Source organism: Stegostoma tigrinum, chromosome 12, assembly GCF_030684315.1.
Source record: "Stegostoma tigrinum isolate sSteTig4 chromosome 12, sSteTig4.hap1, whole genome shotgun sequence".
NCBI lineage: Eukaryota > Metazoa > Chordata > Chondrichthyes > Orectolobiformes > Stegostomatidae > Stegostoma > Stegostoma tigrinum.
The window spans coordinates 42,536,582-42,561,812 of record NC_081365.1 but is presented as its reverse complement, the minus strand read 5'-3'; the positions used below and the strand labels follow the sequence as shown (position 1 = coordinate 42,561,812).

Here is a 25,231-nt window from a genome sequence, read left to right as displayed (position 1 = left end):
TACTTCTTTCATGGAAGTGTAGGAGGTTGAGAGGTGACCGTACGGAGGTTTATAAAATCTTGAGGTGCATAGGTAAGGTGAATAACCAAGATCTTTTCCCTAGGCTGGGGAAGTTCAAAACTAGGGTATATATTCTTTTAAAGTGAGAGGAGAAAGATTTAAAAGGGACCCAAGAGGCAACCTTTTCACACATTCTTATGTGTAATGAACTGCCAGAAGAAGTGGTAGATGCAGGTACAGTTACACCACTTAAAAGATATTTGGGCAGCTACATGAATAGGAAAGGTTGAGAGGGCTAGGGGCCAAATGCAGCCAAGTGGGACTGGTTTAATTTGGTAAACTTGGTCAGCATGGATGAGTTGGACTGAAGGATTAGTTTCTGTGCTGCATGGCTCTGACTGAAATAGGGAAAAACTCGAAGGGAAATGAGCCTGTGCAATTCTCTTCTACATAGGGCTCTGAAGACCGAGTCACTGAGTATTTTCAAGAACGATTTTGTTTTCGATTTTAAAGACATCAAAGGAGAGAAAGCCGGAATATGATGTTGAGATAGAGATCACCCCCGATCCTGTTGAATGGCAGAGCAGGCTCAAAAGGTCAAGTGGCTTACCCCTACTCCGACTTTTTCTACTACAGAAAAGAGCTTGCACTTTTATAACACCTTTCGTCACCATGAGGCATCGCCTTACAGCCCATTAAGTCGACACTGTAGTAATATGGAAATGCAGAGGCCGTTGTGCGCACGACTAGCTCCCAGAATCTGAACTATAGTAAATTATTAGATTGTCTAGTTTGCTGATCTTGGATGAAGAACAAGGAGGAAGTCCAAATTGAAATGTAAGACAAAATGTCAGGTTTTGACAATAAAAACCGATGGCAATTTTCCAGAATTGTTCATAATGAAAACAATCTATTTAATTATAGAGAATGAATGGAGAGAGACATACTGTGGCTTTACATATTTCCTCCTGAAGAAATTCGTGAAAATAACACTAGTCTCTAAAGTGTGGTGTGCAAATTGACAACTAAACAATAAAGAACAGGCATGGACAAGCAATGGCATGAGGTCCACAAACCTGCTATTAAATAATTAAATATATCTTACTGTTAGTGAGTTTGTGTTGCTGGGGATTTTCAGCATATTCTTTACTATCTGCATTATGGAAGTATCAGAAAAGTAGAGAAATAATTTAATATTTATTTTGTAGCTGAAGCGGTTTTGTGCTTTTTTGTTTGGTTTTTTTTGAGCACAGAAGAGTGGTAATGAAGCGAAGATCTGTGGCTTCTAATCACCCTTCTTCCTTTTGCAGCGTGTTGGCAGTCCAGTTGGTCGTTTGCTCTGCATCTGGCATTAACTCTTGGAACCCAACAGAGGTCAGGTCCTGGGCAGTGATGATACGCAGAGCTTGCCCCCATTACAGTGGTTATGTGCAGGTGGTGGCAGACATTGAATTTCACAATGAAATGTTATCAAAATATACAAAGCACTGTGCAGTCCTTTGGGAGTTGATTAGAAAAAGTATTACATAATAACCTAATTGAAAACTCAGAAGGAAGCAATGGTTATTAGAACCATGCAATCTCTTTGTTTAAAAGCTGGACATGTAACAGAATGCGAACATTAATTTAGTCTCAATTTGGGAAAATTAACAAACCACTTGAGTTTCACTGATTAAAATGTGAAGTTTTTGCTTGATGTTATTCCCCTGTAATGAACAACCACTTATCTAATGTTCTAATTGAACTCCCAACTGTTGAAACATTTAGGAGCTTAGGTTTAGAAAACTGTTTAATATTCGACATTGTTAGAGTTAAATGAACCCTGATAAGAGTTTTAAGATACTGATAACTGATACCATCTTCAGAATAATTTACAGATTCACAATAATGAATGTTGCTTTCTTAAGAAAGATAGTAATATGCCTCGGTATGTGGCAACAGACGCATTAATTGGGTTAGCTGTGATGCTTATAGATATGTAGGAATTATGGGGGTATCTTGCATGCCAGCTATAATAGATAAAACAGCTAGGTTTTGCAAGTATGGAACAGCAATAACTTCGGCGTCTGAGATTAAACTGCATTCAGTGCAGAGTATAGATAGCACAAACTTGTAAGGATTAATTTGACATGAGATGGATATGAATTGAAATGATAAACTATGAACTAAGGCTGTTTTTTTTATTTTGCAATTTATTGTTTAATTTGACGTCACAAAATATTGAGCAAAAATACTTAAATGGCAACTTGATCAATGCATTTGAATTTTCATTTTTAGCTACTCTTCACTCTTTGCTTTTATTTACAGGTCATCAAGAAAACAACAATTTCTGCTCTGTTAATATTAATATAGGTCCTGGAGATTGTGAATGGTTTGCTGTACCAGAGTCATACTGGGCAGTCATGAATGACTTCTGTGAAAAGTAAGAATGCTTTGCTAGTAAGCATGTTTTTTGTTAAGGAGATGTATTTTAAAATCATATGAAAAGGTATGAGAAAAACATGTCAATAATCATAGTGTGAGCATGTGGCATTAAAGCCTAAATAGTTTGTCCTTTCCGAAGAGCAATTTAAGATCCCACGAAGAAAATAGAGTTTAGTGGTGCTAAATTTTCTTTGCTGCAAAATGGTGGGTATTGATGAGTGACTCTCGACGCACCACGGCTTCAATATTATATCTTTTTCACAAATGGAGCAAAATGGCAGCGGAATTGGGCGCTGCAGCTGGAGCTCATGCACTCCGCCTGTTCTTCTTTACTTCCTTTCCTTCTATTTTTTTCTTTATCCCAGTGCTTTCCTTTTTCTCCCTCTCTCTTTCTCTTTCTCTCTCTCTCTCTCTCTCTCTCTCTCTCTCTCTCTCTCTCTTGTTTTTCTCTTTAACTCCCAACTTCTGGTAGCATTCCGCAACCTGGTGCAGCAGCCTCCGAGTGCTGGTGTGGTGACCTCATGACCTGGTGCAGCGGTCTCCCAGTGCGGCATGCTGCAGAAGCAGTGTGGAGACAGGGCCTGGTCCGGACTGGAAGCTAGGTGGTCACATGGTCTGCTGTACTAAACTTCTATTTCTGTAATGCTGGACATATTATTTCTCTATTGTCTAAATTTTGTAACTAAAGAAGCTGTGCCTAAGTGCATTTTGTATCTAAGGCAGCCCTCTAATTGGCGACATACAAACTTTTTACTATATTCGTTGAGTATATGTGACAATAAAGTCTGTTCTATTCTATTCTGTACTATCCTGTGCTATTCAAAGATCATCCATGTCTATCTTTGTGGCATTACGCATTTCCACTTCTATCTTTCTTCTGTTGCTGAAAAGCTTGTTCGTGAACTGGTTAGATGCAGATTCATCTACTCCCTCCATTCATTATTGAACTATTGCTATAGACTTGAACTCAATCAAAACTCTGCTGTCCATAACTTCGCCCACACCAGCCCAAATGAACTCATCGCCTCCATGTTCTTTCTCTTGCACAGGCAAGCAAATTCTCGTCGAGATATTCAGATTCTTTCATGATTTCTTTACAACCACTTCCTATCTTTATACCCTTCTACAGCGCTGCAACCTTCAATATTTCTACATTCCTCCAGCTCTGACTTTTCATGGCTCCACATACCCTTCACCACCATTATTGGCTCTGCCTTCGGCTCTCTGGGTCCTAAGATCTGGAATTCTGTCCCCTCCACCTTTCCTGTTTTGAGACCTGCTTAAAATCTGTCTTTTTGATCAAACCTGTTTAAAAAATATTAAAGATCCATAGAAACATTTTCAACTTAGCCGGCACAGGACTAAGATAGCAACCTTCCATTGCTGAAATCTAGATTTGAACCCAGGCTCAATTAATGCAGCAAACTTTTTATTAACCAGCATCAATGGGACCAGAGTGTACCAGTTGATCAAGAGGCCCACATTAATCAATGTAAAAATGCACACCAAGTAGTAAAAACATAATGCATACACATGATCATTAAGTTTTATTTACAGCATAAATTACTTGAGCAATAACTTAAATAAAACTTTGCAACAGGGTCTTCTCACTCTATTGTCATTTTGTAAAATGGGCTTACTTAGCACCTTTTCACCATCTTGGATCACCTCAAAAACTTTACAGCTATTAAAATAAATCAAAATTAATGGAGTTTCCTTCAAGGCTGTGGTTTGAGCTGTCAGTCAACTGCGTTTCATGATAAACTCATTGAAGTTCCCATTTAAAAGTGTCTTTGAATTAAGCTGGTTATGTTTGATTAGAACTAATAGAAATTTAAGGTGGTCCTGGGTCTAGAAATTAAACAGTTTTCTAGGCTCGTGGAACATCTGCTTTACATAGTTAATCAGGCAGCTTCCTTAATAGGAACATCAAATGTTGGATGCAGATGTATACTGAGCCCTTGCAAGATAACACACAGGATTTATGTTCTGAAACTGTCTGTATGGCATTCCTATTGAATGCTCAAAATGCAGAAGTTGCTCACCTTAGAGATATTACACAGCCAGCTAGCTCGATCAAACAAATATGCTTTTGTCTGGATCATGCCACACAAAGACACCAGTTTCCCTCAAATCAAATTAAACAGTGTTGTCTCCAGGATATTACTGGTCGGTTAAATACTATTTACAAATTATTTTAAATATGTTTGCTATATAGAAGTAACGGCTTTAACATTGTTAAATATTTGTTTTGTTAATTGCTATGAAGCATATGGAAGATGTGTTGCTGTAACTAACCATAACTCAACAAAAATAATGTTAGAAGGGATTCAAATTCAGGAGTCTTCAGTCAGTTATTTCCCACAAAAAAGTAGAAGACCATATTGCATTGTTTTTTTGTTATGTATTAACAGCAGGCAAGAGATAGAGATGAGATACCAGCAAATGTATGAACAAGGCTTTAAAAAAAAACTAATCTTGTTGACAAATAACAATGTGTTAGTTCATTGTTCCATATTTCATTGTTCCCTATTTCATTGTTCCCATTTGCTTCAGCCACCTATCTAATCTATTCTTAATTGTTGCATGTCTATGCATCAATCATGACCTCTGTTAATACATTCTACGGCTACGCAGCTATCTTTAAAAATGTTTCTCCTCTTTGCTGGCAAAATTCCCTTGTACATACTCTCATCCATGCAACCTTGGTCAAATGGAGAGACGTAGCAAAATAGAAAATTTACAGCACTGGAGGAAGCCATTTAGCTAATTGTGCCTGTTCTGGCCAAAGCTATCCATCTAATTCTACTTTCCAGTTCTTAATTGACAACCAGTAGTTTACAGTACCTCAGCTGTATATCCAAGAATATTTTAAATATAAGAGTTTTCTGCCCATACTGTTGTTTTGGGCAGTAAGTTCCAGAATTTGGCGCCTCTAATTTTTATGTTTCCTGTCTTTCGAAGTATATTTTCTTAAAATCAAAATTTACTATCTCGGATTCACCACGATTGAATTAATTTCCTATGTTTTGCCCACCATTCTGTCAGTATCATGTTGTAACTTGTGATCTTCAGACTCATTTGCCAAACTCTCTACAATTTTGGACACTGCTTCCTCTGACACTATATCCACATCAGTGATATACGAAAATGAACAGAAGCTGTTGCAAAACAGAATCCTAGAAATGCTATGACCTATTTCTAAACCACTGAGGAATAAGTTTTAACTTGTGCGCTGTTTTTCTCTTCTAAACTATTTAACGTGTAATTTGTTGTACTGCTTCAACTTCCAGGGTGTATAGTCTTACTTTGGGGTATTTGTCAGACATTCTGAAAGTCTATTTTATACCATGCTCCTTGCATTTTACCCATCCATCTGATCTGTCATTTCTTGAAAAAAACCTTATCAAGTTTCTGTCTGGTGCTGTGGTTTCCTTGCACAGTCCAAAGATGTGATGGTTTAGTGGACTGGCCATGCTCAATTGCCTGGTAGTGTCCAGAGATGTTCGGGGCTAGGTGGATTAGCCATGGTAAATATGGGGTTACAGGTATAGAGTTGAGGGATGGATGTGGTTGGGATGCCTTCACAGGGTCAGTGCAGACTCTGGACCGAAAGGCCTATCTGTACTTTTAGGGGATCATCTTCTGAGTGAAATGTGAAAGCAAGGTGCTCACTGCTATCTGACCTGGATGTAAAAGATACTATGACACGCTGTCAAAGAAATTCTCCCCAGTGTCTCAGCCAACGTGTTTATCTCTCAGTTAACATCACAGAAAGGCTGGTACTTATCACACTACTATTTGTGAGAGTTTCTTGCAAAATGATTGTTGCATTTTCTACCATACAATAGAGAATATTTTTCAAAAATGCTTCACTGCCTGCAAAGTGCTTTGAGATATCTAGTGGTCACAAAAAGTGACCTTGCTTTCACATTTCACTCAAAAGATGGTCCCCTAAAAGTACAGATAGGCCTTTTGGTCCACTGAGTCTGCACTGACCCTGTGAAGACATCCCAACCACATCCATCCCTCAACTCTATATCTGTAACCTCACATTTACCATGGCTAATCCACCTAGCCCAGAAGATCTCTGGACACTACAGGGCAATTGAGCATGGCCAATCCACAAAAATGCAGATCTGTCTTTCTTCCAATTACCCCAAGTTTACTGTTCCTCCACCATCACCAGACACACACAGCTGGAATTGCTTTGCGTTAAGCCCTTCGAGAGGAGTGTTTGTTTGCTAAATTACTAACATTTTTCAACTGCCTGTTTTAAATTGCAGAAATGAATGTGTTTATAGTTTTAACAAGGATGTTAATTGTAATGAAGCAGCTTTGAATTTGCAAAAATGTTATGAAATAGTTTTCAAAACCAGTTATTTCTTTTATCAGGAACAACATTAATTTTTTGATGGGCTCATGGTGGCCAAACCTAGAGGACCTTTATGAGGCCAATGTGCCAGTGTATCGATTTATTCAGCGCCCTGGAGATTTGGTATGGATAAATGCTGGTACAGTGCATTGGGTTCAGGCCATTGGGTGGTGCAACAACATTGCTTGGAATGTCGGTCCTCTGACAGGTACTATTATTGTATTAACTAAGCTATTTAATAGCATTCATGCCTTTACAATGATAGTTAGATCATTCACAGGACAGAATAAATTTATTAATGAGGAAAGCACAATTTGTACCACAGAAATATAGTATAATTGTAGAAAGGCTTTTTCAATAGCTTTTTGGCATCTTGTACAGTATTTGCTTCTTTATTGGGTCCAGTAAAGTTTTTACTGCAGACTTAGAACACTTACTTTTGAAGTAAAAACTCATGGTTTCCTCTACAGCAAATCAATATAAACTAGCAGTGGAACGATATGAATGGAATAAACTACAGAGCGTGAAGTCTATTGTTCCCATGGTCCATCTATCCTGGAACATGGCACGTAATATCAAGGTGTCTGATCCCAAGCTTTTTGAAATGATCAAGTAAGTGTTAAGTCAACACTGGAAATATTAGAACGTCTCCATTATTATAACTTCAAATAATTAAGCATTTTCTTATTTGCCTAATGTGTTCATAAATGGAGTGGGATTGGTCATTTTTAAAGAATCATAGAAACATACAGCATGGAAACATGCCGACCATAATTCCAAACTAAACTTGTGCTCCCTGCCTGCACTTGGTCCGTATCCCTCCAAATATTTCTTATTCACATATCTATCCAATATGTTTCAAACATTATAACTGTACCCACATCACCACTTCCTCTGTAAGTTCTTTCCACAAACAAGCCACTCTCTTGCTTTTTCCTTGTCTGAACTGCATGAAGAATGTTTGATGCAGTTTGATTTGGATTGTTTTGGTCTGGAGTTTTCTCCAGGGGATTAACTTTTGACCTTACTTACCTCATATTGATAACACCTAAGTCTTAATCATCTCCTTGGGATAAACTGTGGAAATTTTTGAAATATTGGATTACAAATTTTCATTTATCTCTGAACGTTGGTAAAATATAGGTTAAGAAACTTTGGATATTTGTCAAGTAGAAAGAGAAGCATAAAAGGGTGTGAAAAGAATTAAGCTACTTTGCATGTCTTGATTTGTAATTAGGTGCACTTAAATATTAGAAAATATTGTTTAGTTTAAATAAAATTGAAAGGTTTTTACAATCTAGGGTCACCAGTACTGCACCACAAGAACATTCAAAATTTTCACTTGACTACAGATATGGGGCTTGGTGGCCATGGATGAGTCATTGAATAGATGACTGAACAGAGGGAAATTGTCAGCAAGTGAGAAAAATTTTGGCAAGGATTAGGATTAGACATGGAGCTGCACTTCACTTGTTATTGGTTGCCACTGATTGTTGGAGGCCATGAAGATATTTGATTACTGCCTGGGAGTATCCACTGGGATCATCACTCAAAGTATGAGACAATGTCAGTGTGAAAGACAATGAATATGAAACAGTAGTTTGCTAAAATTAAAAGCCTCTTTCTTTAGATTCTGCTTGCTGAGAACCCTCAAGCAATGTCAGACGTTAAGAGAAACTCTCATTAGCACGGGCAAAGAGATTGTATGGCATGGCCGCACAAAGGAGGAGCCTGCACACTACTGCAGTATTTGTGAGGTGGGTAAAACTTAACTTTCTGTTAAAGATAATGGCAATTTAGGTTGTGAGGTGCCTAAATTGTCATTAATTTACAGTTATTATTGAATATATTGTGATGCTGTTCTGTTTTTCTTTGTTGGCCCATCTTATATCCTCATCAACAGAAATGTACTGAAAGTTTTGTGAAGCAGGTTGTAGGTGAGCATGTTTTGTATAAAATTAAAAATATAGTAATTTTTTACAATTTCTGAAATATGCAGTCAAGATTGGTTTTAATTGGCAAGTTTGCTGAAATAGGAGCATGATAACAGAAATCCTGCTCATTGGGAATATGATTAAAAATGGTTTATTAGTTATTAATCCTTTATTAAATTTTAAACTTGGTAGGGTTAGTGACAACTAAAAAAAAGTATTCCTATACATAATACTACAAAAGTGTGCCCTTTTTTAAATGATTTTGCCTTGGATATGAGCACCAAACTAATTTTAAATTATTAGAATCATTAAATGATTGCTTATGCCGGATAATGGACCATTATTTGTCACTTATGCCAAGACAGAGGCTGTGTGAAATAGAGCAGTGATGAAAAAGTTGTACCTTTTTGGGACAACGTGTATTTTTAGCTCTTTGAATGTTTTAAAATGAACATAACATGATTCTTGCCTTTTGAGTATAACAGCAGAATGAGAACAAACTAGTATAGATTGGAATGCATAGGTGCACAATGTGATTATGTCAGTGTGGTGTGTTGCCATGTGGTATTGGAATATGAGCTTCCAGGTAACAAGGGGTCATACACAGCACATGGATTTCACAGAGTATGGAATCCAGGGACTGTTGCAAAATTAAATGTTGCCTGAGCATGAGACAGCCAGGTTTGGACATTTCTGAGCTTGGCTCCTGACTGGGAGCCAGCCTTGTGGGGAGTGTAATGCATAATCACAGTGCAAAGATAGAACAGCTTTAACTTTTCCTTTAGCGTATCCACACACCCCCACCCCACATTGGCTCGTGCTTTTCAGGAATGCTTTCTCCTTTATATCATGAATTTAAACCCACTCGGATGGCAGCTCTGCCCTTTTTTTCTCTCCCAAATTCGTGGTCAACGTTTGTTGCCCATCCCTAATTGCTTTGAGTTGTAGTCTGTGTGATGTATGTTTTCCAAAAGGATGCAAGTCTGGAAGTATGTCATTGCAACTGCCAAAGAATATCAGTTATATCCATGGGTCACAATTGTGCAGCTTGGAAGGAAACTTGCAAGTAATGGTGTTTCTTTGTAGATCTTGCCCTGGTCCTTGTAGGTAATGAGGTACTAGGATTGAAAAGTGCTGTCAATGACCTTTATTCAGTTAATGTAGTACACCTTGTAGATGATATGTGAACATTAGAAGGTTGCAGAGAATTGGAGACAAGTCGAACAGTTGCTTCATTCTGGATGTTGTCAAACATTTTGAACACTGCTCAGGCAGTTGGAGAGTTTTGATTTTACACCTGATTAGTGCAGTTGTAAATGGTAAGGCATTAGGGAGTTGGGGTGAATTAACTACTGCAGAATTCCCAGCCTTTGACATGCTGTTGTAATCACAATATTTATGTAGTTATTCCAAATTTACTTCAGGTTAGTGGAGACTTTTATGACGACAGGGTTTCCGTAAATGTAATGCCACTGACTGTCATGTTGAATATTCTCTCTGTCTTGGTGGGGATAGATGTTGCCTGGCATTTCTGTGGTATGAATATTTCTGTCACTCATCACCTTGTGACTGCATATTGTCCAGGACCTTCAAATAGCATTCACCACAGGATGCATTCACAGTGGAGATCATTAATGTTTAAATAGCAATTTGAATACGCAGTGATTAACCGAAGTAAATTATACCCCAAGATTTTGTTTTTTAAGGAAAATTAAACATTGTTGGTAAAGAGAAATTAAGCAAAGCAAGCACCACTAACTTGACATTTTAGTTTGTAGCAGCTTGACTTAGTTCTACAAATTGTTTTCTTTCTTCCTCCTTTTCTTGCCTCACAAAATGAGTTCTTTGACAAAATTTTTAAAGTTCATTCACTTGTCCTGGGACAAACCGGAAGAAATGCCTTGATTTCTCCTCGGTATCTCAGGTCTTCTCCATAATTGAACAATCGTGGGAATCCTTCCTAGATAACAGAGTATGAAGCTGGATGAACACGGCAGGCCAAACAGCATCTTAGGAGCACAAAAGTTGACTTTTGGGCCTAGACCCTGCTCTGATGAAGCTCCTAAGATGCTGCTTGGCCTGCTGTGTTCATCCAGCTTTACACTCTGTTAACTCGGATTCTCCAGCATCTGCAGTTCCCATTATCTCTGGGAATCCTTCCATTAGCTTTGGCTAAGTGATCCTGCAGATTCTCTTTGAAACCTGAATACTTTGCTGGCTTCCACTCCTTGGCCCAGAATTGGAGCTACATAAACTGCTTTTTCCCTAGTCTGTTCCCACAACTTCCATAAAGCTCTTGCCAAGCTAAGTGATCAAGCTGTGACTGCCTTCTGTAATAAGGTTAACTGCCTACCTTTCATTGTGAGGTCATTGTAGATTTCTTCCTCCAGCTTTAGGTTGGATGACTAATCCCCCTCATGAATTCCCAACTAAGCTCTTGAGTGCAGTGAATGATAATTTTTTTTCTCCTTCACACAGACCTAACATGTAGCTGTTTTGCTTTCCCAACTGAAATGAGCGGTAGCCTCCATCAAAGCAAACTTCTGGGAGAAAAATCTTGTTAAATTAAACAAAGCAGCCTTCTCGCTCTGCCAATGTGGCATGATTTAGGATGGTTCAGTAGAACTATTTTTACTTTGATTCAGTAGCGCGCATGAAAATTTTGCATTTTGAGGTGCCCTCTGTCAGGCTGTTTTGTTTACCACTGCCTTTCAATTCCTTTCCATCTGGGATGTAAACAATTCAAATCTTTTATTGAAGTCAGGGTAGATCTTTGGCTCCACATAAGTTTAAAGGTGTGTTGTGCCTTCATACACCAAATTTGATCTTGTAAGATAAGATAAACAAAAGCTAGTTAGCCTTCAAAGGAAAATAATAGAAAGATTTTTTGATTTGTATTCAAAGTAGGGCAGTTATCAGTTTCTCAATTGGATATTTTCATTTATTTAAAATTTAACGCTTAATTCCTAACACTAAAAATTACCTCTAATCGTGACACATACATAGTAATGATTCTTCAGGTGAAGGAAAGCAGCAAGTGTTAATCAAGTTTCCTTGCTCAAGTTACATGACAAAAACTAGAAACAAGGAACAAGTGTAGGCCATTCAGCCCTTTGAACCTATTCTACCATTCAATACGATTTTGGTTGATCCTGTATCTCAGTGCCACGTTTCCCCTAATACGCGTACCCCTTCGTGCTTTTAAAATCTAAAAATGTACCTTTTCTTTATATATTCAGTGACTTGGCCTACACAGCCTTCTAGATCATAGAACAGTACAGGCCCTTCGGCCCATGATGTTGTGTCGAACTTTTACCCTAATCCTCAGGTCTATCTAACCTCCATCCCTACCTTATACTATCATCCATATGCCTATCTAATAGCCACTTAAATGCCCCTAATGAGGCTTACTCCACTACCCTCTCCAGCAATGCATTCCCTCCCCAACCGCTCTGTGAGTAAAGAACCTACCTCTGACGTCTCCTCTATGTCTACCTCCACTCACTTTAAAACTATGTGCCCTTGTAATAGCTACCTCCACCTAGGGAAAAGTCTCTGGCTGTCTACTCTCTCTACCTCTGATCATTTTGTACACCTCTATCAAATCACCTCTCATCCTTCGTCTTTCTAAAGAGAAAATCCTAGCTCTCTCAACCTTTCCTAGTGAGACCTTCCCTCCATTCCAGGCAACATCCTGGTAAATCTCCTCTGCACCTATTCCAAGGCTTCCGCATCTTTCCTGTAATGAGGCGACCAGAACTGGACACAATACTCCAAATGTGGCCAGACCAGGCTTGTGTGTAGCTGGAGCATAACTTCACGGCTCTTGAAGTCAATCCCTGTATTAATGAAGGCTAACACACCACACACCTTCTTAACAATTCTATCCACCTGGGTGGCAACTTTCAGGGAACTGTGGACATGAACCGCAAGATCCCTGTGCTCCTCCACGCTTCCAACAATCTTTCCTTTAACCCTGTATTCTGCTTTCAAATTTGACCTTCCAAAATAAATCACCTCACACTTTACAGGGTTAAACTCCATCTGCCACTTCTCAGCCCAGCTCTGCATCCTGCCAGTGTCCCTAACCTACAACAGTCCTGCGCACTGCCCACAACGCAACCCACGTTCATATCGTCCGCGAACTTATAAATCAACCCTTCCACTCCTACATCCAAATCATTTCCAAAAATCACAAACAGAAGAGGACCCAGAACAGATCCTTGTGGTACACCACTTGTAACTTCAGGTACAACAAGGAAATAGCCTAGACACCAACCTTTTCTTATTTCTAAAAACAAGTATAAGATATTGTGTCTCGGAAGCAATTTTATTGGTCATCTACCAAAATGCACTTTTATTCTCATTGTATAGGTAAAATATAAACAAAAGAATGAATAATTGGAATAACTTATCCTGTTAAGTATTCCAATAGAGGTAACAGATTATTGGACCAGTTGATGTTCAGAAGTCTATATATAGTAACATTACATTAAAACAGTCTTGACAAAGGCAAATTTAGTAAAATAGTTTGTCTCACATGCAATTCTAGCAGCAAGAAGCGAGATCTAAACTTTTAGCAGTAGCACAGAGTGGAATAACAGCTTCCATCTCCAACTTGAAGGCCCCAGCAACTACTGAAATTTAAACTAAAATTCTGATTCTTTGGGAGCTTGACTCTGCCCCTTCATGCTGCTTATATTGTTCCTTTTCAAAATAAACCCCAAGGCCTCATAACCTGTTTACTTTATTGGCTAGGAGCAGACCACTCATCATCTTTATCTCAATCCACCCTTTGTTTAAAAAAAATGACAAAATGCACCTCTTTCAGCCATAGTGTCATCACAAATTTTCCTTGTATCAGTTCTAAATGCACCCCCCCCACCCCCAATTATCCTGAGACTAACCCTGGTTCAGTTAGACCCTGTCTCAGCTTTCTAGACTCCAGTTTGACTGAGCCCTTATTCACTAATGTTTTCTCATAGTGTAGCCCTGCCATGCCCTACATTAACCTAGAGAACTTTCATTGCATTCCCACTCTTGGGTGGAGAGACCAAAACAGCTTACAGTATTCCAGATGTGATCTCACCAAAGCCCTGTATAACTGCAATAAGATGTCCCTACTTATGAACTTCAATCCCCTTGCAATGAACGTTAATCTTACTAAAAATATTTGATGCCATGAGACTGCATGGAGTCAATTCTGAGTCCTCTATGGTTATCCTTCCTTACTGCAAACTATTATTCTGCCATCTAGTGTCAGTGGATATGTAGTGTGCAGGAGTTGCAGAAGGATTCTAGAACATTGGCTGAAAACCAAATTGGGATAAATTTTAACTCATTCAGACACCATTCACAGTTAAAATTGGACCCAGTGGTTCTGAGGGTTGAGTAGTCTCAAGTTGTTGATTGGCTAGAATGTAGGACTGTTTGCAGTTTTGACAGATCTGTGCATGCCTTCGTGACCAACAGTTAGACTGATGATGGGTGTATCATTCAGTTTCCAGTTCAACAACATTCTAACATTTTGACAAAGCTGTGCCTTGATCAAAATAAACCACATTGCTGTTAGTCTGGAGTCATATTTCAGCCAGACCAGGTAGAAACAGATTTCCATCTTTAAAGGACATTGATGAACCAGATCGTTTTTACAACAATATCTTGGCCACCATCACTGTAGCTAACTTTTTCTTCCAAATTAATGAAATTAACTGAATTCAAATTCCCCAATTGATAAGATGCAATTTGAGCTCATTTCTCAGGTCCATCTGCAGATTGCCAATCCAGTAATGTGACAATGCCGGTATCATTGTGATACCCTTTCCTGTTCTGGGCACAATGAAAATGTTATTATGTTCTGCTGTGCTAGTATCTTAGAAACAACAATCCTATCATCTATCATCCTTCCATTTTCCAGTGAGAAAAAGCCCATGTGTGCAGTTATCATTCATACTCCAGTCCCACCAGTACATATGTTATTCTGTTTGTTTTTTTACTTTATTCTTGCAACCAGAATAAGCTTTAGTGTTGTAGTATCCTGAATTCTGAGTTGCGATTGTTCGGCAATTAAGATTCAGCACAGAAAGGAGAATATGCAAACAAGGAGTAGGCCATTTGGCACTCAGGTTGCTCCACCTTTTAATGAGGTAATAGGTGATCTGATTGTAACTTTGAATCCACATTCCCACATATCCCTGATAACCTTTCATCTGCTTGCTTATCAAGAAACTTTCCATCTCTGCCCTTAAAAAAAGATTTCATAGATTCTAGTTCCACGTTCTCTTCCAGAAGAAAGTTCAAAAGACTCGGGAGCCTCAGAGAAACTCGCCCAGTTCTTGAACAGTTAGGAGTGAGATCTAACCGAGAGACAAGGGCAGCATGTTTAACCTGTTGAAGTGCAAAATTCCTAAATTGTCTGTATTTTGTTGAATACAAGTGACATTGCAAGACTTAGGTTTCTTTATGGCATGAAGCCTTGTAGAAAAGCTTGGTGGATGGGGTTGGTTGTATTAAATAAACTTATGGAAATGATTACAATCTGGAATGTGTGAAAGAAGTTATGACAATTTTTTTAATTGCAGGAGAATTAATGTTGTAATTGTGTCATATTTATTTCTATACAACAGGTAGAAGTTTTTGATCTGCTTTTTGTCACAAATGAGAGTAACTCAAGGAAAACCTATATAGTGCACTGCCAGGACTGTGCTCGTAAGGCCAATGGAAATCTTGACAATTTTGTAGTGCTGGAACAGTACAAAATGGAGGACCTGATGCAAATCTATGACCAGTTCACATTAGTAAGTTCAATTATTATAATGGGAATATATTTGGAAAGTTTTTTTTCTAATTTACACAGCTAAAATATAGAGTTAACTAGTAATTCTGAATTCATAGGCTGAATAAGTGGTTCTGACTGAACTATGTAAATCAGAGAGAAACCAGATTCAATCTGCAAACTAAGTTAATTGATCCCATTGGGAATGGATAGACAAGAAAATGTCAACTGGTATTCTTGCTTCTGAACTCTGTACAGTAATCTTTGCTGACATCACTGTTGAGGCTGAGAAAAAAAATGCATGATCAAGGTAACTGAGCTCTTTGGAATTGTACCCAGTGTGAGAGTCAACATTGAAGTAACAGGAAGATTTCTATAAAAGATGAAAATCCTTAGCAACTTTAATGCAAATTAAAGTAAATGTCCATACTTTTGTATGGATACACCAGACAAAAGAACTGTTGCTAAGTTTGCAGATGACCCAATAGGTGGAGGAGCAGGTTCTGTTGAGAAAGCATAGAGACTATAGAAGGATTTGGACAGGCGAGGAGAGTGAGCAAAGTGGGATAATAATGCAGTGTGGGAAAGTGTGAGGTTATGCACTTTGGTAGGAAGAATAGAGCCATGGTCTCTTTTCTAAATGAGAAAGCCTTTGGAAATCTGAAGTACAAATGAACTTGGGAGTCCTAGTTCAGGATTGTCCTAAAGTTAACATGCAGGTTCAATTGGCATTTTGGAAGGCAAATGCAATATTCACATTCATTTCAGAGGGCTAGAATACAAAAGCAGGGATGCAATGCTTCTGAAGCTGCATGAGGCTCTGTTGAGACCACATTTGGAATATTGTGAGCATTTGTGAGCCCCACATCTCAGGAAGGATATACTGACCTTGCAGGTCCAGAGGAGATTAACAAGAATGATTGCAGGATGAAGGACTTGTCATATGAGGGAGGTGTCGAGAACTCTGGACCTGTACGCAAAGGAGTTTAGAAGGACTATGGGGGAGGACCGCATTGAAATCTGCAAAATACTGAATGTCCTGGCTTTTAAAATACTGCATACAAAGTTCTGGTCGCCCTTCTTTAGGAAAGATGTTGTCAAACTTGAGAAGGTGCAGAAAAGATTTTCATGGATGTTGCTGGGACTGGAGGAATTAGGTTGTGGAGAGAAGTTGAATAAGCTGGGGCTTTATTCCCCTGGAGCAGCGGAGGCTGAGGGCTGACATTCTCGAGGTTTATAACATAATGAGGAACATAGATAAGGTGAATAGCCAAAGTCTTTCCCCTATCCCTAGAGGGCATAGGTTTAAGTGAGAGGGGGGGGAAAGATTTAAAAAGGATCTGACAGGTAACTTTTTTCACGCAGAGGCTGGTGTGCGTGTGGAATGAGCTGTCAGACGAAGTGGTAGAGACAGGTGCAATTAAAACATGTAACCACCATCTGAATTAGTATGTGAATAGGAAGGGTTTAGAGGGTTTTGAGCAAAATGCTGGCAAATGGGATGAGGTCAGGTTGGAATTTCTGGTCAGCGTAGATGAGTTGGACTGAATGGTCTGTTTCCAAGCTGTAAGACTGAGTGGGCATGACGAAGATGCTTCCAAGAAGGAGAGACTAGGACCCATGGCCACAGCCTCAGAGTGAAGGGATGATCCTTCGGACAAAGAAATTTCTCCCCATCTCAGTTCTAGAGGCTGATGAGTCTGTGGAACTCGTTGCTGCAGAATGTTGTGGAGGCCAAGTCATTGCATGTATTTAAGACATGGATAGGTCCTTGATTAGTAAGGGAATCGAGGATTATGGGTGAAAAGGCAGGAGAATGGGGTTTTGAAACATATCAGCCATTATTGAGTGGTGGAGCAGACTCACTGGGCCAAATGGCCTAATTCTGTTCCTATATGTTATGGTCTTTTTTGGCAATTGCAGACAGGAAAGTGAAGTAAGTGTGTTTTGAATACACAAAAATGATAGGGACAAGATTATTAATTTGTTATGATTTATTTCCTTGCCAAAATTACCCAGTTTTATAGTCCTAAGGAGGCAGTAATTCTTTGTTTGAAGTATGTTTCCATTGTTACATTGTTCATGTCCCTTTGTGTCCAAGTTTGGACCATGACTAGATATTGTATTGTAATGAAAGTACAACCGTGACTAATCTTATGACTGCCATTCATCCTCGTGTCCTTTCTGTGAGGATTATATCCCACCAATCCTGCCACCTTCTGTGTTAAGGTTGATTTTAAAGCCACCAATTCTTTCTTTGCTTGAAGACAGTTAACTGCTTAGTCTTGCAAATGTTATGTCTGTATTAACTCTCAGACTGTAGATAGTTCTTTAATAATACTGTTCGAAATACACTTGCATTGGATCTGAAAAAAAAACTATTGCCATGCAATAGGTTGTTCTCATTTGAAGTCTTCTGTTTCAGGCCCCTCCACTCCCTTCATCCTCATCTTGACACATATTGTTTTATGGACAACTAGTGAAACATCTTTGGTGTTCCGGATGTGACATCAACCTCCACTGTGTTACACCACTGATATTTGGCTATCCCATGTGGCTGCTGACTGAAAACTGTGTGTCTATGCAACCTTCCAAGTGCGGAGTGTCAACAATACTGGATAGGAGTGAAGTTGCTTCTTTTCCAGGATAAATGGATTCATGTAAAGCTGTTTTAGCTGTACCTATAAATAACTTTTCATATTTTGTATATATCAGAGAAAAACTGGCAACATCACACAGACTACTGACTTGAAGACATTCTTTTTTTTGTATTACTCTGTCTTGGGCTGATGAATTGGTTTCATCATCTTTTTCATTCAGATTTTTCCCTTTAAAAGTACTAGCTTAGCTGGTCATTTTTGTATGGTAGTTAGGAATTTTAAGTCTCTCTTGAGGGCAACATCTATTAAGAAAATTTTGTAATGTGAAAAGTTAGGTGAGAGAGATTTTTTTTTACTGCTTTTATGTTCATCTGTTTTGTTATTTTGAAACCACGATGTTTAAATTTGTTCTGGTTTCCTAGTTAAACTAAACAGCCAAGTCACAGATAAATGGGTTGCACATAGACTAAGGAATAAACTTCAGATTTGTGATTTTTTTTTTGTTTTGTTTCTAATCTTGATGTAAATTTACACTATTTATAAATGCATATTTATTCCTTGAAAATATTTGTGGATGGAATGCTGTTATTTTTCCCAGAATACCTGCCATTAAAATTTTACGGAGTTCTGTCATTTCAAACACTACTCCTAATACGTTTTCTATGTATGAAATAAAAAAAACTGTTGAGCATTGTAATCTTTGAAACATTTAACAATTTATATTCAGGGATGATTTTTCAGAGTAAATTGTGTATATTAGTTTATGTATCTCAAATCAATATTGCATGACAAAACTCAGGGAGAGCTTTCTTCTATTATCATAAATATTATGCATTAGCATCTGAAAAACATAGTGTGGTTCTCCCTATATTTTCCACTGCCAGTTCAAACTGTGAGCTTCATTAAGGGAGCCATTGTGTTCCAGGTTATAAAATTCCTGTGGCTACAAGTTATTTCAGACTAATTTCAAAACAAAAAATAAGGTTTTATTTAATTAGGGACATGGTAATGTAAAGTTTATTTATCTTTAGAGCTGTTTTGGCACCATGAGCATTTTGGATCACTGTTACATCAGAGCCTATTGTCTTGTGCACTAATGGCTCTTGTTATGTTTCCATAATTGAGCTGTATTGGAGGCTGATTTGTTACTTTTGCCCCGTTATAGTGGGAAGTGTTCAAAAATACAGATATTGCAATTTTGAGAATTTTTTTAAAACTGTGATCACTTTGTCAAAATTTTTATTCACTTGATCAAGTAAGATCTTGTGCAAAATTGTCCGTTTAATCTTTAAAAGGTACAAATGTGCACTAATATTTTTGTGATTTGAACCTACTAAGAGACTTGGGTTTTGGGAGAAATAAGTTGAAAGGCTATTGAACATATAAACATAGATCCAGACTGACAGTTGACTGGAATAAAGCCTCCATATTATTACCACCTTGTTCGGCATTCAACTAACTTCTGGTGTTCCTGCCATTGGTTGAGACTGGAGTGCGATGTTTCTAAATAGTGTCATGCACAGGAAAAAGGAACAAGAGAAACAAATAATTTGGGATCGGTTCAGAAAAAAGACTAGGGCCACTGAAAAAGGAAGGTCGAAAAGACATTGACGAAAAGAGAAAAATGCATAGTGATTCCTGAGTCAGATGAGTTCAATTCAGGCTCCTGGATTTATATCCGGGTCGGGATTAAAGTCTCTGTTTCTTGCACCATTGCTACAGAATGGATTGATTTCCAACTTCTAAAACTCCCAGGAACTACAATTGGGAGCAGACATAAATCTGGCTTCTCTGATAACCCAAACATCAGCACACTTTCTACTTGAAGTTTTTTTTTTGATGCACTTCCAAAACCGTCTCTCCTTTATTGCCTTTGTTAGCTTATTACTGTACACCACATTGAGATCATTTCTCTCCTGAGGTCCTGTGCCAAATAGGGACTATGTTGGACTTTATCGGGCCCGTAAAGGAAAGGGTGATAAAAGTTGTACACATTCATTCAGGCCATTGACCTGGAAATAGTTAAGTACTCATTCTTAAACATTCTTAATTCTTAATATGGACCCCCCACACAATCAGGGTTTCAACCATGCGGTAGGAACTTTCAAAGGGTTGACATGAGGCTAAACTCTGAGAAAATAATAGCCAAGTTCTTTATCCAAGCTATTAATGACCTTAATTAAATATCTTGATGTTTTGATGTTTTTTTTTAAATCTAAATGTATGCTGTTGATCGTGAATTGAACAAATCTTTGTGAGGGGAAAGTTGTGATAAAATCATTCTGGTAAGGTTTTTCAATTATCTGTACCTTTAACTCTGCGTATTAATAATGCTAGCTTTCATTGTCTTGGTTTATGTGAAGCAAGAATACTAAGTTCTCTTTACATATAGTTCATGGAGTGGTGTCCATCTGAAAAAGAAATGTTTTTCTGTTATGGCAGAGTTGAGAGTGCCTTGAGATTTTTGAGAAAATATTTATAGCATTTTTCTGCCAGACCGCCACCTTGAGCGAGAAAACCTGATGTAACGTCCCCTTAATAAAAAATATATATCCTGTACCCTTGGAGTACAGTGAAATTTGCACAAGGCAAATGCTTTTCAGATACCAAACTTTTAGCTATGCAGCATCCAAAATTCCAATTCCAAGATTAATTTTCCAATTTTTTTATTGCTATAACTAACTTCTAATGCACTTGCATCTTTTGAGTCACACGGTTATAAGTTTTATTGCTGAAAATTGAATTCTGACACTTCAAAATTTGCAGATGGCACAAAACTTGGAAAATGTTCTGAACTTTACAGTGTGAATAGTTATGCTTTTTGAAATTTTGGGCTGGTGGGACAACCAGCAGTAAATGCTATTCAATGCAGAGAAGTGTGAAGTAGACAAACGAGAAATGACAATATATTTTTTAAAAATTAAGAGCGTAGGAGCATTGGAACAATGGGTGTTTATAGGACAGAACTTTTTTTAAAGAAATGGCAAGGCTGAGAGATGACCAAATACATGGGGAAAATGACAAAAGGGTTTGAGCAGAATGGATAATCAAAAACTTCCCATCGGCAGTAAAGTTGAGTGTTAGAAGATGTCATGACAACATGAAAACTTTGTTCTAATACAAATGCGATATTCAATGAGGATCTGGAATACCCCACTTGAGAATGAAGTACTAGGAAATTCAATCATGGCTTCAAAACATGTTTTTGTTTTTTGTTTTTAGAAGCTGTTAGGTATTCTCCTTTCACCACTGTTCCTGGTAGCATTCCAAGTAACAATTTACTGAACTTTTTTTTCAGTAAAAGAAACTCATCCTTCTCATTTGACTTCTCAGTTTATGCTCTCTAGTTATCATCTGACCAACCAGTTTTTTTTTTCCAATTTATCTTCATAAAAACTATTCAAAAATCATCATCATATCTGCTGGTAATGAATCTTCTGTTTTTATAGGAGATGTTCAGTGGTGAATTTGGACATACATAATATCTAGCTAACTGAGAGGCAACATAAGTTTAATCGTTTAGGATTTAATGACCCATTTAAATTTCCAAAGTATTATTAACTTGGATAAATGGATTGTTTCAATCTGTCACTTAATTATTTTTATTGCCCAGGAGTATATTTACAAATAGATTTAGCTGGATCCGTTGAACTTGGATATGTTGTTACAGGATGCTATCCTAAGCTCCGTACTGCAATATGTACGCACATGAACAACACTTGAAATCTAAGCTACCGTTATCAATTTTGTAGTCTTCAAGTATGTACTTTTTAAAAACCTGAGTTTGTAGATATGTTGGAGCATAAAATGCAGCCTCCCTTTAATTAGATATTTATATTTATGACTGACATGAATGTGAAACATGAGAATAAGTTGACTAATTGAAGTACTTTAAATCCTTTTGAGTGTAATATTGTTCCAAATGAGGGATTATTTGGTATTATGAGGGATCAGTTTTAGGTCACGGGTGATGGAACTGATTTTATTTCTCTTCAACAGTGATATAATGACAAATGCTTGCCTCAACTTCTGAAGCAATAACATCTGAATGACGTAAGGCTGCAATTATCAATTTCTGCCTGCATTGACATGATAAAAACTGAACCTTTAATGTCCAGATAGGAAGACAATTAATGAACCTGTTTTGCCACTTTACAGTATATATTTACACATTCTTTTCGGAGAGTTCCCCAGTTCTGTACATGGCACTGACAAATTTTGTTTTGATGCTGCACTAAAAAGGAGTTGGGATGTTCTGCTACGTTAAAGGTGCTGAGTAATTGCAAGTTATTATTGAATTATAACTACATTGATACAGATAAAAGATGTTGAAGATACCCAGAACTGTAGGTGCTGGAGTCAGAGTCAACACACTGTGGAGCTGGAGGAACATAACAGACCAGGCAGCATCCCTTCCCAACCTGAAATGTTGATATTTCTGCTCCTCTGATGCTGCCTGGCCTGCTGTGTTCCTCCAGCTCCACACTGACCCAGATAAAAGTAGTTTGTTCTTGATGTACCCACTTTTTAAAACATTTTTTCCATTCTCACATGGCCTTGGGAATGAGTTCAAATTGTCTGTTTACCTGTCTGATATGCTGATCACTGTGCATTCTGAAATCCTAACTTGAACATACTTACTTTGCTTTCAGGAGTTTTAGGCTCTGCACCTTGCACCAAAATGGATAATGGATATGACACTGGAACAATATTTGGATTTGGAGCTCCCTCACTTAACAGCATTACGGGTCTACCTGTAGCAAATGGATTGCTGTATTTTAAGAAGGCAGCTCATCACCAAATTTCTCCAGGACAGTTGGGGTTGGGCAATAAATGATTGTCATTCATGAATAAAAAATAAAATTCCATTTTGTGTTTTTTTGAAACTCAAGTCATAATTCCACTGCTCCGCCCCCCCCCCCCAACCCCCCACCAATGATGCCATTGCGTTGTGATGAGCAAAACCTTGATTACGTTTGAGCATTGTTTTATAACTTGCAATACTATAACCAATTTAATGCTGTATTGCTTTTTTTTGTTGCTGCTGTTCTACAGTGTGACTGACTAAATGTTTGAATTTGTTTAAGGGACATGAAAGCCACTGGATGCTACCTTGAATCTTGTCAGCTAGTATTGTGAGGGAAGGAATTGTAGGAGTCTGACCCAGTGACAGCGAAGGAATGGTTTTTCCTTTCAAGTCAGTATAGTGTGTGGCTTTTGGCGATAACAGTTTGCAGGTGGTATTCTTTCTTCTGCCCCCTGCTGTTCTAAGTGGTGGAAGGTGCTGTCAAAGCAGACTTGGTGTGATACTGCAGAATATATTGTAGAAGGTACTTTCCACTATTACTTTATATTTAGTGGTGAAGGAGTGAGTGTTGGTGGTGGTATTGATGGTTATCAATCAAGTGGGTTGTTCTGGATTGATAATAAAATGTGAGGCTGGATGAACACAGCAGGCCAAGCAGCATCTCAGGAGCACAAAAGCTGACGTTTCGGGCCTAGACCCTTCATCAGAGCTCTGATGAAGGGTCTAGGCCCGAAACGTCAGCTTTTGTGCTCCTGAGATGCTGCTTGGCCTGCTGTGTTCATCCAGCCTCACATTTTATTATCTTGGAATCTCCAGCATCTGCAGTTCCCATTATCTCTGTTCTGGATTGATGTTAGGAATCTGTCTGAGTGTTGTTGGTGTTGGGCTCATTCACTTGAGTCAGGGATATTTTATCACTCTGACTTGTACCTTTGCATAAGGTTAACAGGCATTGGGAGACTGGAAATAAGCTTTCAATGCAGAATTCCCAGCCTCAGACGTAGGTTCTGTAGCCACAGTATTTACGTGGCTGGTGGCTTAGTGATCAGTGGTAACTCCTAGTATATTGTTGATAGGGAATTCAGCAATGGTCATGCTATTGATCACCCAGAATGCATGGCTAGATTCTCTCTCGATGGACATGGGTCATTGCCTGGTAATAGTGTAGCCTGGGTAATGCTTGGCACTGATCAGCTTAAGCTTGGATGTTATCCAGTTTTTGCTGCAGATTGCCTCCCAGTCTGAGGAATCTTGAATTGTGCAGTCATCAGCGAACATCCTCACTTTTTTGACTTCATGATAGCAGGAAGGTCATTGAGGCAGTTGAAGATGGTTGGGCCTCGGACACTAGCCTGAGAAACTCCTGCAGAAATGTCCTGGAGGTGAGATGATTTGACTTCCAATAACCACAACTAACTTCCATTGTGCTAGATAAGATACCAACCACTAGTTTTTCCATTGGTTTCTACTGACTTCAGTCTCGTAGAGCTTCCCAATATCAGTCTCCGTCAAATGCTGCTTTGCTGTTAACAGCAGCCACGCACTCCTGGTATCGCCCCTTTTTGTTCATGTTTGCCCCAAGGTTTAATGTGGTCAGGAGATGAGTGGCCCTAGTAAAACCCAAACTTGGTGTGACTGAGCACGTTATTCCTCTGGAGCTAATGTTGTAGACATTCTTGGTCATTCCCTCCCAATTGTATTGACAGCTTTGGCAGAATAGACCCACCAGGAGGACAGGATGTACCCAGGGATGGTGTTAATAGTGTTTGGGATATTGTTTATAAAGTATGGCTCTGTGAGTATGACAGTGTCTGGCTTTTGCTGGACGAGTGTTTGAAACAGGTCTCCCAGTTTTGACACAGGCTTCCATATGGCAGTAAAGATGTGTTTGCAGGGTTGACAGGACCAGGTCTGCTATTGTAGTTTCTTGGCCCGAAGTAGATGTAAGGTGGTCTGCTTAGACACCTTCTATGGACTTGGCAATGATTCTATGCAATAGAGTACTTTGCTCAGCCATCTCAGAGAATGCTTGAAACAAGCACATTGTGGTGGAGTCCGGAATCCTGTGTCGGCCAGACCAGGGGAGGGGACAATAAATGTGTTTTCATAAAGGATATTGTGATTCACTTGGGTATGTACAGTGATTGTCAATGGTTTCATAGCCACCATTAAGTTAGCTGGTTCGTATATTTTTTTAAATTCATGTGTGAAAGGAAATTACAACAAAATTCAGCCCTCTTGTGACAGAAAACATTTTTCCTTGTATTTTAAATATGTGACACTTTATTTTTAATTTGATTTCTAGTTCTCAATTAT

The 25,231-nt window shown here is 38.4% G+C and overlaps 1 protein-coding gene across 3 annotated transcripts in view; it reads left to right on the top strand.

Moving 5' to 3' along the window:
* kdm6a (lysine (K)-specific demethylase 6A) overlaps positions 1 to 18,870 on the top strand; it is a 221,999-nt gene extending 203,129 nt beyond the window's left edge. For 2 of the 3 annotated variants that reach the window (XM_048540308.1, XM_048540307.1), the window contains 6 exons: positions 2,308 to 2,422; positions 6,820 to 7,007; positions 7,270 to 7,411; positions 8,430 to 8,556; positions 15,360 to 15,530; positions 17,934 to 18,870. In XM_048540308.1, coding sequence (XP_048396265.1) covers positions 2,308 to 2,422; positions 6,820 to 7,007; positions 7,270 to 7,411; positions 8,430 to 8,556; positions 15,360 to 15,530; positions 17,934 to 17,963 — 773 coding nt within the window. In that variant the 3' untranslated portion in view covers positions 17,964 to 18,870. Of the gene's footprint in view, positions 1 to 1,310; positions 1,435 to 2,307; positions 2,423 to 6,819; positions 7,008 to 7,269; positions 7,412 to 8,429; positions 8,557 to 15,359; positions 15,531 to 17,933 lie in introns of those variants that run through there. The other variant, XM_048540309.2, reaches the window with a different exon arrangement.
* The last annotated feature ends 6,361 nt before the right edge of the window (positions 18,871 to 25,231 follow it).